The following is a 15,072-nucleotide window of genomic DNA, read 5'->3' as shown; positions in this document are numbered from 1 at the left end:
TTTCAGGTTTGGAGATGGCTACACAATCATAGTGCGAATAGCAGGGGCAAACCCTGACCTGAAGCCTGTTCAAGACTTCTTTGAGCTTGCCTTCCCGGGCAGTGTGCTGAAGGAGAAGCATTGCAACATGCTGCAGTACCAGCTGCCCTCTTCTCAGTCTTCTCTGGCTCGGATATTTAGCATCCTCTCCCAGAACAAAAAGAGACTCCACATAGAAGACTACTCCGTTTCACAGACCACACTTGACCAAGTAAGTTTCTCATATCTTAAGGGCAGTGCTCATATTGAGTGGGAACCCAGAGGCTCTTCAGTTGCTTTTTGTAGGATTTTTGAGTCCAGGAGAGTTCAGAGGGCCAGACAGATAGGTCCGGAGAGTCACATTTGGCCCTCAGGCATCTGCCCTAGGGTTTTATCATGGAGATGCCACCAAACCCCCCCCCCCAAAAAAAGCTCCTCTCCACCTTGGACAATTTCAGCCCTGGTCATAGTATGCAAAGTTATCTAGCCCATCCATCATCGCCATCATGTTGCAAAGCACCATGTGCCCAAACCACGCCGGCAGAAGAAAGATATGTGTAGCCCCTTTCACAGGGCCTAGCTGTGGAGGAACTCTGGGGAATTATTGTTCCATGAGAAGCATGAGGTGAAGTTCCACGCGCTTGTGGCTCACTTGATGACCTACTTGCATGTGTGAACCAGTTGACGTCCCCTTAGAGCACAGCTTTCCAAACTGTGTGTCACGACACTTTAGTGTGTCGGCTGCAGTGCGTAGGTGTGTCGGTACAATATGTGTCCATATCTCTTACAAGGGGTTAGTTGACCCTCAGGTTTGCTAGTAAAACTGAATTACTGTGCGGGAAAATGATACATGTCTGAAAAGTGTGTCACCAGCGTTAAAAGTCTGGAAAGCTCTGCCTTAGAGTATCTTTCACCAGAACCTGAAGACCGGCCTTTTTTCTGTATGCATTTAAATATGTACTTTTCTGTTTGTTTTAAATTTCTGCTTGATTTAATGTTTAACAGCTGTTCCGATAATTTTGCGTGTGTATATGTTGGGGACTGGGCAGAGGAGGAGAAATGGTGGAGACCGTCTCCCCTTCCTGACCCTTCCAGAGATGAGGAAGAGGAAGACAGTATAGATTTACAGCAGGGGTTTGCGGGAGGTCACAGATCAGAGGCAGATGAGGGGGAAAGTTGGGAAGTCAAGGGAGAGCCAGAACAACAACACCCAGCAGACACGTTGTCATTAGAAAGCATTCCAGACCCTCTGTCAGAGGCTTTATGCTGTCAAGCCGGCATAGATAAAACGCCGGGCTCACGGCCAGTTCCAGTCTATTTGATTTATTGACAAAGTTCAAAAGTACATCTCCAGTGTTTCCATTAACTTCCAGCCCCTTTGGCACAGTTGCCGCCTCTGCTTCCCCCCCTTTTTTTTACCCAGCATGCAAGTCTGCGGAAACCCCTCCCCTGACTTCCTCTGTGTACAGAATGACTTGTTCCAGGCTCCTCATCCTCCTACTCCCCTGCCTCTGACTCGCTGTCAGACGACAGGCCGCTAATGATCTTTTTAGGCTCTCTATAAGTGCTGGTTTCTGTTCTTAAATCTTCCCCCGTCTTCCTCTCCCTGACACCCTCCATCTCCCAGAACCTGACGAGCCTTAAAAGTAGGAGAGCAAAGAGCTCAAAGACAGAGGGCACTTAGTGGCACCCGTAGAGATGATGATGAATGAGGAAGGGATGGGGGGTGGAGATTCCCTCAGGACAATGCCATTATCCAAGAGGCTGGGTTCTATAACCTCTCTCTGTAAATATTGAAATAAAAAAGGACGGTAAGAAACCTTTTCTTGTCTTTATACTTTCCTGGACAACCAGCCGGGAGCCGCTGACAGCATCCTGATAGTATATTATGATGGTGTGCTTTCTTTTTTGTGTGTTGCAACCTGATCTGGGTTCAAAAGTAGAACAGGACCCATTGAAATTAATGGGCATGACTAACTTTAGTGGGCAAAGCTTAGAGGGATGTATCCCAATAATAATAAAAATGTCAACAACTTACCCTAGTCTTTCTACCTTTTCTCCCTCTCAGGTATTTGTAAACTTCGCCAAGGACCAAAGCGATGATGACCACACAAAGGACTTGTCGTTGCACAAAAACCAGACTGTTGTAGATGTCTCACTTCTGACTTCCTTTTTGAAAGATGAAAAGGTGAAAGAAAGCTATGTATGAGCAGCCCTGTTGCAAAGGGCGCAGCAGCCGTTCTGAGCAGAAAGGTGAAGGCAGACATCCTTTCTGTGCCATAGTGGGGAGATCGTCCCACGAGCAAAGAGACAAGAGGATACAGAGAGGAAGGAAATAAAACTGAACGTGTGTTTTTTTTACTAGTAACCATTTGATGCAATGCAACTCAATGCAAAGAAATCAATATTCCATTACGGAGGCAGTGCCTCTTGGAGATGTTGCCTTGTTGTACTGTTCTCTAGTGAAAGACTTGAATCTAGTTGTTCTTTCGTCATAATAACTCTGTGAAATTCTGGTATGGTGCCACTTTCTACTATGTGGTCTTCTGCCATACTCCTGCTTGTTTCTACTTAGTACGTTTCCCGGTCAGGGGTGGCGCAACAACTGCTCAGAGGATTCTTGGCCAGTAATTATTTATTTGCCATTTTAAGGCATGCATTGCCCTTCCAGAGGGCGGGTGGAATTGCTGTGGCGCAACATCCATTGCTGGCAATGAGTGTACCGGCGAAACCAGTGCCAATTCTTCACCACGTAATGCATTGTTGTGGCCTTATTTAAGTATTAGCGGTTGGGCCCCATTAACTACACAAGTTTAGGGGGATGAGGAGGAAGATCACCGTTGGCCTTACCAGCGGGCCGTGAAGCACACCATCTCAAAACACGCATAAAAACAACAACAAATCACTTAGTTTCTTATTAGGGTGCGGCAGAATTAACAATCAACCATGGAAACATTTGAGAGGATTTCTGTCCCAATGGTATGGTGACCAATTGCTCATTCTTCCACTCTGCTTTCGTGAAGCCGTTTTCAGCTTTTGTTAAGAATCAAGTTTGATATGTCTGTTTTCATTGCAACAGTATTATTTAAATGTGACCTGGCACCTTCTGGGGATACGTGGAGATGCTGTCACGCCTCCCTTGTCCCAAAGTATCAAATCACTTTCAGTCTTGGGCCTATATTACGCCAAGTGTCTAGAACCTAGATTCATTTGTACAAACGGTCACATTTCTTTTTCTAGTCTAGCAATCCTTTCCCCAGTTTTGGTAATCATACAATGTACTGTGATAGGTTTTCCCACATTAGAAGTCAAGCCATGTTTCTCTGACGCATGATGGACATTGCTGCCACTTGTTCCTTTCGAAGTCCTGTCATCTATCCCATCCCAGTTTAGGCGTGGCAATCCCAGGCAAAAAGTTTACTAGACTGAATCAACTGAAAAATATGATGAAGTGATCTTTTAAAGGTGATTTGCAAAACAGTTGCTCATCTGGGAAGCAATCAAATGTTTTGTTTTAGAAAAAAAGGTCAATCGAGTAGGTACTTTTATGCAAGGCTAGGCTTAGTGGGAAAATGGCTGTGGGCAATTCTTTGTAACACTGGACTGTCTTTCTTTTAAACAAAAACTGGAGTTTACCAAACATCGTCATGCCTGCAACATGACCATGTCCTTATTCCAATATGACAGTGCAAGGCAGAAAAGGCTGGTTACAGCAAAAGTCTTTGAAAGTAAATGGGACAGGCGTCTGGATCCTACACGTTTATTCAGAAACTGTCCTGAGTGCCCATACAACTAGCTTTTGCTAGAGTATGCCCAAATGCCTTTTGCCATCCTTTAACATCCTTTTCCATCCAAGCCACTAGTCACAAAATGCCTACAGCTCATGCAACTCAATGCTGGGTGCTTCTCTTTTCCCCACAGAGGATACTATGAATAATTAGTACTCAGCCGCTGTTTGGCAATGCTAACGCACAAGAGTGCTTAACTGATTGTACACAATGGTCAGCCTCTCTGGGCATAATATAAAGTGCCCTTTTAATGTATTATTTAGAATAATACTTGCAATTTTGCCCAAGAAAGACACAGTCCAAACAAGAGGTTAAGCTCCTCTACATGTCTACTCAGAAGTCTTGTTTCATTTGAGTTCAGTGACTATTGCTCCCATGCAAATGCGATAGGGTTGCAGCAAGAGTTTGAAATGAGAGACACGTAGAGAGGACTGCACTGTAAATCTTAACTGCTTGCAAGAACACGTGCTTAACTCTTTTCATGTGAAACGAGTTCTTAGCAGTGCTTCCTGGCAGGAGTGGAGATCCAGACTAGCTTTGGCCTCATATTGAACACTTAGCACTGTGTATAATATGGTACAGTTGCCTCAAAATAAGTCACGTTACACAAGCTTTTTGTGTGGTTCTCCTCCGTGCTAAACATATTGTGATACAAAACCACTGATCATGGAACTGTGTTAAGAACACCTACCACTTCAGTATGTGTGTGGCGAAGTTGTTGCATCCCTCTGCAGTATTCGTAGCGCTGTAGAGGCTCTTTGCTATCGACACTTTTTTTCCTTATAGAAGTAATATGGTAAGCGTCTATTACCATGTCTTTCCTCCCCAGTTTCAAACTCCTCTCCCTTTAATACGATTGGTCCTTCATTCCAAGCACTTTATGCTAGCTGTAATGGGATCTATTTTTGCACTGGAATACCCCGTTAACTTTGCAAAAAATCTAGAGCATTTTTCCTCACACACAAATTAAGTTAATCTTTTCAATGGACATTTTCATGAAAAACGAATATATATTTGTATTGCTAATAACTATTTGTGAAGTATTAATAGGCATTTGTTAATTGCCTTGTATCGAGCATAAAAAATAAAGTGTTGCTGGTCTACAATTGTGCATTTACTATTAAGACTACTGCACAAATCTATTGCCAAGTTAGAAATCATTTCCAAGTTTACTGGTAAAAAGTGATGTTCAAAAAATCTGCCACCCCATTGCCATTTGAAGTGGCAACAGTCCAAACATTCATTTCTGCATCGTTAAGTAGCTCAGCACCTAAAGACAATGGATCTCAGCCGCTGCATTCTCCCTTGTGAAGTCTGTAAATGAACTCTTCCTGCATCTGCAAAAAAAACCCACCCTTGGGTTTTTAAAATAACTTTACCACCCTGACATAACTGAAGATAGCCACTTCAGTAAGGATGCTATGTCTAAAATCTGAAGCGCCAGAAGCAATTAAAACAGAAGCAAGACCACAGTAGTATGTATAAACGCCCCCCAAAAGGAGTCCTTTTTAATGTTCACATTTCCACATTCACATCCCAGGTATTTGAGACGATTGTTCTAGGTATGCAAGCATATGCAACGGAGATGAATGAACAGAGGCGCTTCCAGAAATAACAAGTTAATTCACAGTTTCAGCATTTTAGCAAGCCAGCGAGAGCTCCATGCACATGAAATGAATGAGGTGAACTTTTCCATGTATTGTAAAGGTAATAAAAGCCAGCCTGGACCCTAAACAGAAACTGACAGATGAGTTCCCATGCTGCATTTAAAAACGTGTGTATGTGTGTATAGGGGAGAAAGTCATCTTCATGGTTTCTTACTCACTCAACCACTATGTAAACTGCACTGCAAGGGTTCCTCTGACCCAGATTTAGACCCAACTGCAGCCAGGCAGTTAATGAGAAATCCAAAAATTACATTGCTTAGGCCAGCATTGGAAATTTGTATCATCATAGGCAAACAGATCTCACCACTGGGCTGATGCAGCTTTTGAGCTTTAGAACAGCCGAGGTGGAAACTGTAGGGCTTGTGGAACTGAAAAAAAGAAAGAAATCACTACTCATGATGTTTGCTATTCTTCCCATTTTGCTCCGTGTGCATAGTTTGAAAGCCTGCAAATAGGGTTTGATTAAAAGAAGCATGTAGACTGTGGGGAAAAGACTGTGTGTCTCTTAAATCACTTTTTAGCTCTCTTAGGGCACAATAGCATGTACTCTTCCCCACTGCAGGTGGAGAAGAGGGTCCACCCATGGAAAAGGAACTCCACTCTGGAATCCCTCCTTTGATCAGCAATGGAAATCTCTGCAAGGCAGTAAGGTTAAAGCGAAGTCATGATGGGATGGGCAGGGGGAAGCTGTGGTTACAAAGCTGCCTTGTTCCCCAGACATGACCCCCAGAATAGGAAGGAAGCTCTGCTAGCTGTAGAGTTGGCATAACTTGTCTTCCCACTGAAACAAGTTTGGGAGTGTGAAGAAAAAAGGCAGGGGGGAAATATATAGCAGCCTCACCTTCTGCTTTGACCAGTGCAAGGCTGACAGGGTTTACAAAGCGGCGTTTCCTCTGCCTTAGACTCTCTTCCCCGGACTTCCCTGACCATTTATTCCCAACACCAGAGGACTTTCACATCACATCGCTAGCAGCACAGCCCTCGTGCAAAGAATTTATGAGAGCCAATTTTTATAAGTAGTTTAGTAAGCTCTGAATTCTCGTTTAGTGGGTGGATCGTGCCCTCTGCCATCATGCATTGCAATTCCAACAGGGGGAGAGGTGTGTTGCTGCAAGCAGAAAGAAAAGATGGGAGATTGGGTTTGCACCAAACCTTGTAAACGGGCAGCAGTAAGGCTGCATTAGGACATCACTTAAAAGTCTGTGGTTTTTTTGTTTTTAAGAAAACCGCCATTAGTAGGTATAGAAAACTATTTCAGGGGTGAAAATGCTGCAGGTACCAGGAGACAGTTCTGCTGCGATTCCAGGAACTGAACACTTTCCCGAACTGAAAATAAATTAAACAGATAGTTAAAAAGAGAAGGGGTTTTGATTTAAAGGATTGTAAAAGAAATAAAGAAAGAGAAACCTTTCATTTACCTGCTGCTACTACTCTGGGATCCTCATGGGCAGAGTGTCTTCCAGCAGCGCGACTGTCTGAGTTTTCATTCCACCAAAGCACATGAACTAGGAAGAAAAAGCTATAGCTAAATTATATTGTGAATTAAATACCTGCCTATCTCCTTCTGTTTTGCTGGGAAATCCTGTGCTCCGGATAAGGAAAGCATTCACAAAAGTGTTTTGCTGAAAGGGATTCTTTTAGAAAGCAGTGCTTATGCAGTACAGTTAGTGTAGTGCAGTGGTTAGAGTGTTGGGCTAGGACCTGGGAGACCAGGGTTCAAATGCCCACTTGGCCACTGGGTGACCTTGGGCCAGCCATGGATTTATTATCATAGAATTGTAGAGTTGGAAAGGACCACAGGGGTCATCTAGCCCAACCCCCAGCAATGCACGGATTTTTTGCCCAACATGGGATTTGAACCCACAACCCTGAGATTAAAAGTCTCACTGCCTCTCAGCCTAACCTACCTCACAGGGTTGTTGTGTAGGGGATTAATTGAGGAGGAGGAGAACCACATACAGTGGTGCCTCGCAAGACGAAATTAATTCGCTCTGCGAGTTTTTTCATCTAGCGAATTTTTCGTCTTGCGAAGCACGGCTATTAGCGGCTTAGCAGCAAGACGTTTTCGTCTTGCAAAGCAAGCCCATAAGGAAATTCGTCTTGCGAAGCACCTCAAAAACGGAAAACTCTTTCGTCTAGCGAGTTTTTCGTCTTGCGAGGCATTCGTCTTGCGGGGCACCACTGTACACCACCTTGAGCTGCTTGGAGAAGAAATGCAATAAACAAAGAAACATTAGTAAATGTTCTGGACTTCACTATTAGTTACAGAGACGTGCTTCCAAAGAATGGAATGAAGAGCTAAAATCTGTCGCCGTTCAAATAAGGGAGATAATTTTGCAGCCCCTGTCCAGGTTTCTAGTCCCTATGAGATTCAAGGACGGGGAAGAGCTACATCAGTTCCAACTCAAAAGGCAAACTGCTTGATTATTATACTTTGCCAGAAGACCAGCAGGTGACAGAGCCCAGGTTTGTACTGAAAATGGACAAGTATTGTACCTCTGTTAAGTAGTCCGTATTCTGTGTGGAAGACACCAATCAGTTTAGTGTATCCTGTCTTTATGTGAATACTAATTGCTGCTTTAAAGGATTGGCCCCACACGGCTGGTCCCCCCGGCTTCATCTGGAACGTAACCAACTCATAGACTCCTAGACAGGAAAGAAAGCAAAGCATCATGAACAAATTGATTAACTAGTGTTAGGCCTCCAAAAGAACCTAACCAGGGTTATGCAACTGAACAAAACCAGAAAGCACAGATTCCAGAATACATCAGTCTTCAACTCTTAAAAAAAAATTAATTGTAGTCCTTTGTGGCTGAGCAGGTACAATTTTGTGATTGGCGGGAATTCTGACAAGATCTTCAAAAGGGGGGGGGGGAACGCTTAGCAGGATTTCAGCATTAACGGGTTGGGGATTCAATGCCCTGCATAACATCTTGCTGTGTGCCCCTTAACTAGCAAAATAGAATGAAATGTGCAGAATAAAAATATACAGGCTAAAAAGCTGCAATCCTATAGCTTCTGCGAGAGTGTTCCAAGGGTGTCTGTTGGATTTCTCTTTCCAAGAGCGGAGAGAAAGAGATGCTCCTCGAGACCGAAGGAAGGTTTGCAGCCAGCTTCTCTGTGTTGTTGGGCAAAGAGATGTGGCAAGGGTGTGTCAGGAGAGACACTGAATTTATAGCTCACCCATTCCTTCAACATACTCCCAGAACAGAAGACATGCCATCTCTGGAGCAGTGAAACAGTGTGAGCCCAGCGGGACATGAGAAAAGGCAATTTCCCCCCTTCCCCACTGGACTGCTCTGTAATTGGCTGAATCTGTACCAGCAGCACAATGAATCCTATCTTTGTGTTGGGGGTTCACATTTCTGAGGCGCACAAATATACTTTAGCTCATCTACCATTAACAAGCTTCTAAGGAACCCCAGCCTTGCTTGTGCAGTTTCTTTGCTGTTTGTTTTTCTTCCTAATGTCTCAACAAATGAAACTGATTTGTAAAAATGTTACATGGGGGGGGGGGAATACGAGAGAGAGAGACATTGCAGACACTTTTGTAAATCAAGAAAATCTTTAATAATAATAAAAAAGGAGGTGAGAAGAACAAGGAGTAAACAAAACGCAAAAAGTACAAAATTAGGCTTAAAGTTCATTTGAAGTTTGGGAGAAATATGGATTAAAAGCTTCTTCATCCTAGAATATAAGGAACCACAGCCTTTTAAAAGCCTATTTCTAGCCCATATGGCTGCAGAGTCAGAACACAGATTGAAAACCCATTGCGTGACAGTTGATTTCAGGAGGGGGGGGGGGAAGAGTCTATATAATCAAAGATGCCAACATATCTACAAGTTTCCACTAAATGAAACCATTTAATAGTAGTGAGTCAACAGCTTTACGCTGGGCTCCACACAAACACACACACACACACACACACACACACACAAGCTTACCATCCTTGGGAGGGGTGCCAAGTTCACACCAGGGCACCAGGTACGCAATTTCGTTGTCTTGTTTGTCTAACAAGGGCAGCATTCGAGACATGTATTTTTCTTGCCATTCTTGGTCCTTGGCCAATGCTGTCCGGACCGCAGATCTCTGAGCAAAGCTCTCTAAAATCCAAAAAGAGGGATGTCAAAGAGAGGGATGTGTGAGGCTGGGCTCGAAGGGCGCACGGTTGCCGCGTCCCCACACCGCCTTCCCTGTGCGACCTTACAGAGTTTGGATCTGGGGAGGATGGCACGAGGAGGGCGCAACAGCCATGTGCCCCTTGATGCCAGCCTCGCCAGAATTGCTCATGACTTTGAAATAGTTAAGTTGGTCCAAAATAAAATGCACTCAATTGGAATGAACTAGGGGGGGGGGTCAGCAACTGGCGGTGCTTCGACAAAACCTACACTCCCTGTGTGACGCTCCTTGGCCCACTTCCCAGTTGCCAACTTTGGCATGGTTGTTAAACAACACTGATGACATAGGAGCTCCTAAAGAGCAGCAGCTTCCCATGTTGCACAAGTAACCTGAGTAGATTCACACCCCACAGGAGATCCAGAGCAACAGTCTTAGATGCTCGGTTACAACCCCAAGGAACTACGTAGAGAAGCTTTGCATACCATATTTCCAAATATGGAAAGCTTTATTCAGTCCCCCAAATTCTGAGGTCCAGTATCCAACCATCTGAGAATGAGCTGTACGAAGGTGAATGTTTTTGCTGGTCAGTTCCAGGAAGTCTTTCATCTTGTCTGGCTTAACAGTATAGGTACGGAATTCGTAGAATGTGCCATCATCTTGCCTGGGCCCTGTGGAAAAAGGCGATGAGACCTGAAAAGAAAATAATTTAGGGGGGAAATACATAAGAACGCAGTCCGCAAGTTACTTAGTTTGCACATGCAATGTGAACTTACAAGGTCAGAGAGAAAGAGAACGGTTGTCATTACTGATGGCAATAGCAGACAAGACCACAAACTCATTCTGGTTGAGCTTCACTCAGCTAAAATTTTAATTAGCTGTCAATGAATAAAAAATACAGCTGTACCTTGGTTTTTGAACAGCTTAGTTCTCGAATGTTTTGGCTCCTCAACACCGCAAACCCGGAACTGACTGTTCCAGTTTACGAATTATTTTTGGAAACTGAACGTCAGACAGGGCTTCTGCAGCTTCCAACAGGGCTTCCATGGCTTCCGATTGGCTGCAGGAGCTTCTTGCAGCCAATCAGAAGCCGCGCTTTGATTCCAAACGGTTTGGCAGTCAAGTGGACTTCTGGAACAGATTCCATTCGACTTCCAATGTATGACTGTACTGGAAGTCACTCAAACAACATTTGATCTTCCCACGACTGAAAAAAGCAGCACTACGAAAAAAACTGCAGTCCTACACACACCCCCCCCTTTTACTTTTGAGTGGACATGGTTCGGACTGCAGCCTTTATACATTTTTATATATTTTCAAATTCTTCCAAGTTAGAGTTTAAATGCAAAGCAATGACTTCAGTTGAATCTACTTTACTGTGAAGTGTACAGAGGGACAACTGTGTATAAATTAAGAGTCTAGAGTTCCAAGCTGCCCACTCCAGCTGAGCCAAAGCTCAGGGGCAGAGCACATACTTCACATGCCAGTGAAGGTGTCAAGTTTTCTCCCCAGCATCTTCAGGTAGAGCTGGAAGAGAAACCTGTCTGAAGCCCTGGAGTGTCACTGCCAGTCAGTCAATACTGAGCTAGATGAACGGATGGTCCGATTTGCTGTAAGGTAACTTCCAACGTTCTTGCGAATTTTAGGAATCTTTAAGAATCCACAAATGCACTTGCCAGCTTACCACTGGGCTAGTACAGCTTCTACTCCAGCAGGAGCATGGGATCAAAGAAAAGCCCCCACCCATCTTTTGTGCCTGAAGATGCAGGAGAACCCTCTCTGATGCCAGGCTATCTTCAGAGGGCAAGAGCCTCGGGGACACTTGGATAGTGGCGGGTATATCCTATTTATTTATTACAGTCATACCTTGGATTACAGATGCTTCAGGTTGCACCCCCCGACTTCCCTCAGTTCCAGTCTTTGGTTTCTCTAAGAATGCTGTTTTCTGCATGTTACACAGTTGTATAGATCCTCAAACTATTTAGCTGATTATTATCAATAAAAAGTTTGTGAATGTTTATTCAAAACCTGCCAAGGAGTCGAGTTCGCTTTGTTGTGTCTTCAGATACTTTGCGAAGGGTTCCCATTCATCCTTAAAGTCACAGGTATCCTTGTCCCGTAGTTTATATGTCAGTTTTGCCAGTTCTGCATAGTCCATCAGTTTTTCTTGCCATGAGTCTTTAGTTGGGGGCGTTTTTTCGGGTTACAGACGCACCGAAACCCGGAAGTACCAGAACGGGTTACTTCTGGGATTTGGCGGTCGTGCATGCACAGAAGCGCCGAATGGCAACCCATGCGTGTGCAGACACGGCACTGTGGGTTGCGAATGCTGCGGGTTGCGAACGTGCCTCCCCCATGGATCACGTCTGCAACCCAAGTGAAGAAGAGAAGAAGAGTTTGGATTTGATATCCCGCCTTTCACTCCCTTTAAGGAGTCTCAAAGCGGCTAACATTCTCCTTTCCCTTCCTCCCCCACAACAAACACTCTGTGAGGTGAGTGGGGCTGAGAGACTTCAAAGAAGTGTGACTGGCCCAAGGTCACCCAGCAGCTGCCTGTGGAGGAGCGGAGACGTGAACCCGGTTCCCCAGATTATGAGACTACCGCTCTTAACCACTACACCACACTGACTCTGTCCACTGTATTACATTTATACCCCATCTTTCCTCCAACGTACTCCAAGAAGGCAGGAAAAATCCCAAGTGCGCTTGTATGAGGGCTTTGACTTCAGCTGACACTTGAACAGCCTCATAATAGATTGAATTAAATCATTTTTGAGTTCTACAGGCCTTACTTCCCAGAGTGCATTCAAGAGAGACGGCAGCCCAGGCTGCATTTCAAGAACTGTACTTTGGTCCTTCCTAATCTCACAGAAGTCTGTGCTACACAAAACACCAGAGAGGACACTACACAGACGTGATCAAACTGGGCTTGTTTCCCAGTGAAATAAAACACACAAGGTCAGTTTCCTCTCTTCTCAGTTCAAGCTGCCTACCCGGCACTAGCAGTCATTTATTGCAAAGCGCTCACAACTACCAGCAAGAACCAAAAAGGAAGGTGGGAAATTAATTGCTGCTTCTGCGCTGTTTTTAGACTATCCCAAGTGCCAGCAATACCTCCAGGGAAATAAACGAACATGTTATATTTCAGCTGTACTCTTTTGTAAGGTTTCCAGGGAACAATTTGCTTTGTTGCTCAGCTTTCTCCACCCACCCAAGAGAAGCTGCTGGAAACTGCATCTCTCTAGAGGGCTCTATAGACTTCCCTTGGTTCACAGTGATACAAATCAGTTAGTTGTACTTTAAATGTAGAAAGAGTTGGAGAATTCACTGGAATACAGCAGCTGAACCTCCCAACTGCCCTGGATTTATTCTCTCCAGGATATTATCAGACTCACATTGCAAGATTCAAAATTTCGCTTTGCAAACATGTGCCAGGGTCCTGCTGTGGCTGAAGCAGAGTTTTGTTTTCTGCAGTTTTACAAGCTATCGTTTTGTGAAGAAACCACATTTTTTTCACACAAGTTCCAGAGAGTTCCTGCAGTGCAATAATCATGGTGCTGAACTAGTTAAAGGACTGGATGTAAGCCAGGGAGACCTGAATTTATTTATTTTTCCTCCTCATTCAAATTAGACCTTCGTTAAATTATGACTTGCACCAAGTTTCTGCGTCTTCTTAGTTTCTCTTCCTTTAATTGCAACTCAGTTTTCCTTATCAAACTTAAGCCATAAATTCTCCCCCAAGCTGCCTTTCGCACCCAGCTCTTGTTAAAAGGTAAAGGTAAAAGGACCCCTGACCATTAGGTCCAATCGTGACCAACTCTGGGGTTGCAGTGCTCATCTCGCTTTATTGGCCGAGGGAGCCGGCATACAGCTTCCGGGTCATGTGGCCAGCATGACTAAGCCGCTTCTGGCGAACCAGAGCAGCACATGGAAATGCTGTTTACCTTCCTGCTGGAGCGGTACCTATTTATCTACTTGCACCTTGACGTACTCTTGTTGGTTTGTAGTAAAAAAGAAAAAAGAAAAAGAAAATACAACAAGCCTGAAGCCTGTCCTAGAATAGGCAGACCATCACTTTCCAGAAGCATAAAAGGTAAAGGTAAAGGTACCCCTGCCCGTACGGGCCAGTCTTGACAGACTCTGGGGTTGTGCGCCCATCTCACTTAAGAGGCCAGGGGCCAGCGCTGTCCGGAGACACTTCCGGGTCACGTGGCCAGCGTGACATCGCTGCTCTGGCCAGAGCCAGAGCCAGAGCCAGAGCCGCACACGGAAACGCCGTTTACCTTCCCGCTGGTAAGCGGTCCCTATTTATCTACTTGCACCCGGAGGTGCTTTCGAACTGCTAGGTTGGCAGGCGCTGGGACCGAGCAGCGGGAGCGCACCCCGCCGCAGGGATTCGAACCGCCGACCTTTCGATCGGCAAGCCCTAGGCGCTGAGGCTTTAACCCACAGCGCCACCTGCGTCCCTTCCAGAAGCATAGTATACTTCTTTTGAATGCACATCACCATATATGCAGATAGGCTAAAAGCAACACAGTGGTGGATTGCCATTGCTGCTGCTCCCTTGATACCTATTCAAAACCCCGGAACATGAGACGCAGTGCAAGAAAGGCTGGCAGCTACCCCGACCTCTGAAACTGGCACAAGAGGAAGCGCCTCAGCCAAGTTCTTGCCAGGCCCTGAGGTCTTCAAAGTCCAGTCCCAGGCTTGGGATCGGGTCACATCCCTCCGCCTTCCTTGGGCTTCTGGACTCTCCTTCCTCGGAGGCTTTTAAGCCGAGGTTGAATGTCCATCTGCCATGGATGGTTTAGTCGAGATTCCTGCATTGCAGGGCCTTGGACGAGATACCTCGGGATCCTTTCCAACTCGACAATGCTAGGATGCTTCTATGGATTGACATTTGCTCCTTCTCTTCCTGCTTCTACTCGTTTCCCCTCCTGCTTAAGTTTTGCTGGCATTTCTAGCAGGCAGGAAACCAAGAGGAGCAGCTTCTCCCCACCCGCTACCCTGGAGAAGGCGGCGCCACCCAGGTTTCTGCTGCCTGCAGGGCACGCTCATCTAAGCACCAGGGCGCCCTAGGGTGCCTCTCCTCGCCTGGTCTCCTGCGCCCCTTGTCCCCCCTCCTTCGGGCTCCTTTTCACCCCCTTTCGGGCTCTCCCTTTACCTCAGCGGTGGCCCTTCGCGCCGCTGCGGCGACTCTCCCGAAGAGCGCGCGGGAAGCCAGCATGGTCTCCCCGCGGGAGAGGACGAGGCGGCGGCAACTACAATGCAGCCCAGCCGCCCTTAAATGCACCGAGAGGCGCTTCCTGCGTCGCACGGCAGCCGCTGCCCTCGCCCGGCCCGCCCGCAGAAAGCATTGGACGGCGCGCACCTCGTGGCCGCCGCCCAGAAGGCGCGCGGCTACGGCGGCGACCTTTGCGCGCGCGTCCCCCTCGCCATATCTTTCTTTCCGCGAGCTCGCGGGTGGGGGGGGGGCGGGGTGG

The 15,072-nt window shown here is 45.9% G+C and overlaps 2 protein-coding genes across 2 annotated transcripts in view; one reads left to right on the top strand and one right to left on the bottom strand.

Moving 5' to 3' along the window:
- Positions 1–4,912, top strand: part of ABCA1 (ATP binding cassette subfamily A member 1) — a 112,693-nt gene extending 107,781 nt beyond the window's left edge. Inside the window, exons 49-50 of the mRNA XM_079959045.1 lie at positions 7–250; positions 2,087–4,912. Coding sequence (XP_079815171.1) covers positions 7–250; positions 2,087–2,227 — 385 coding nt within the window. The 3' untranslated portion in view covers positions 2,228–4,912. The remainder of the gene's footprint in view (positions 1–6; positions 251–2,086) is intronic.
- A 385-nt stretch (positions 4,913–5,297) lies between these two features.
- LOC307206485 (protein NipSnap homolog 3B-like) lies at positions 5,298–14,965 on the bottom strand. Its single transcript, XM_079959806.1, has 6 exons — positions 14,754–14,965; positions 10,075–10,282; positions 9,418–9,576; positions 7,970–8,119; positions 6,892–6,978; positions 5,298–6,799 (listed from the first exon to the last, which is right to left on the bottom strand). Exons 1-6 carry the CDS (start codon positions 14,814–14,816, stop codon positions 6,723–6,725), a joined length of 744 nt encoding a protein of 247 aa, XP_079815932.1. The 5' UTR covers positions 14,817–14,965; the 3' UTR covers positions 5,298–6,722.
- Positions 14,966–15,072: the final 107 nt, after the last annotated feature.

This window comes from Podarcis cretensis, assembly GCF_951804945.1.
Source record: "Podarcis cretensis genome assembly, chromosome: 17".
Lineage (NCBI taxonomy): Eukaryota > Metazoa > Chordata > Lepidosauria > Squamata > Lacertidae > Podarcis > Podarcis cretensis.
The sequence above is the reverse complement of the archived record's forward strand: the minus strand, read 5'-3'. Positions and strand labels throughout refer to the sequence as shown.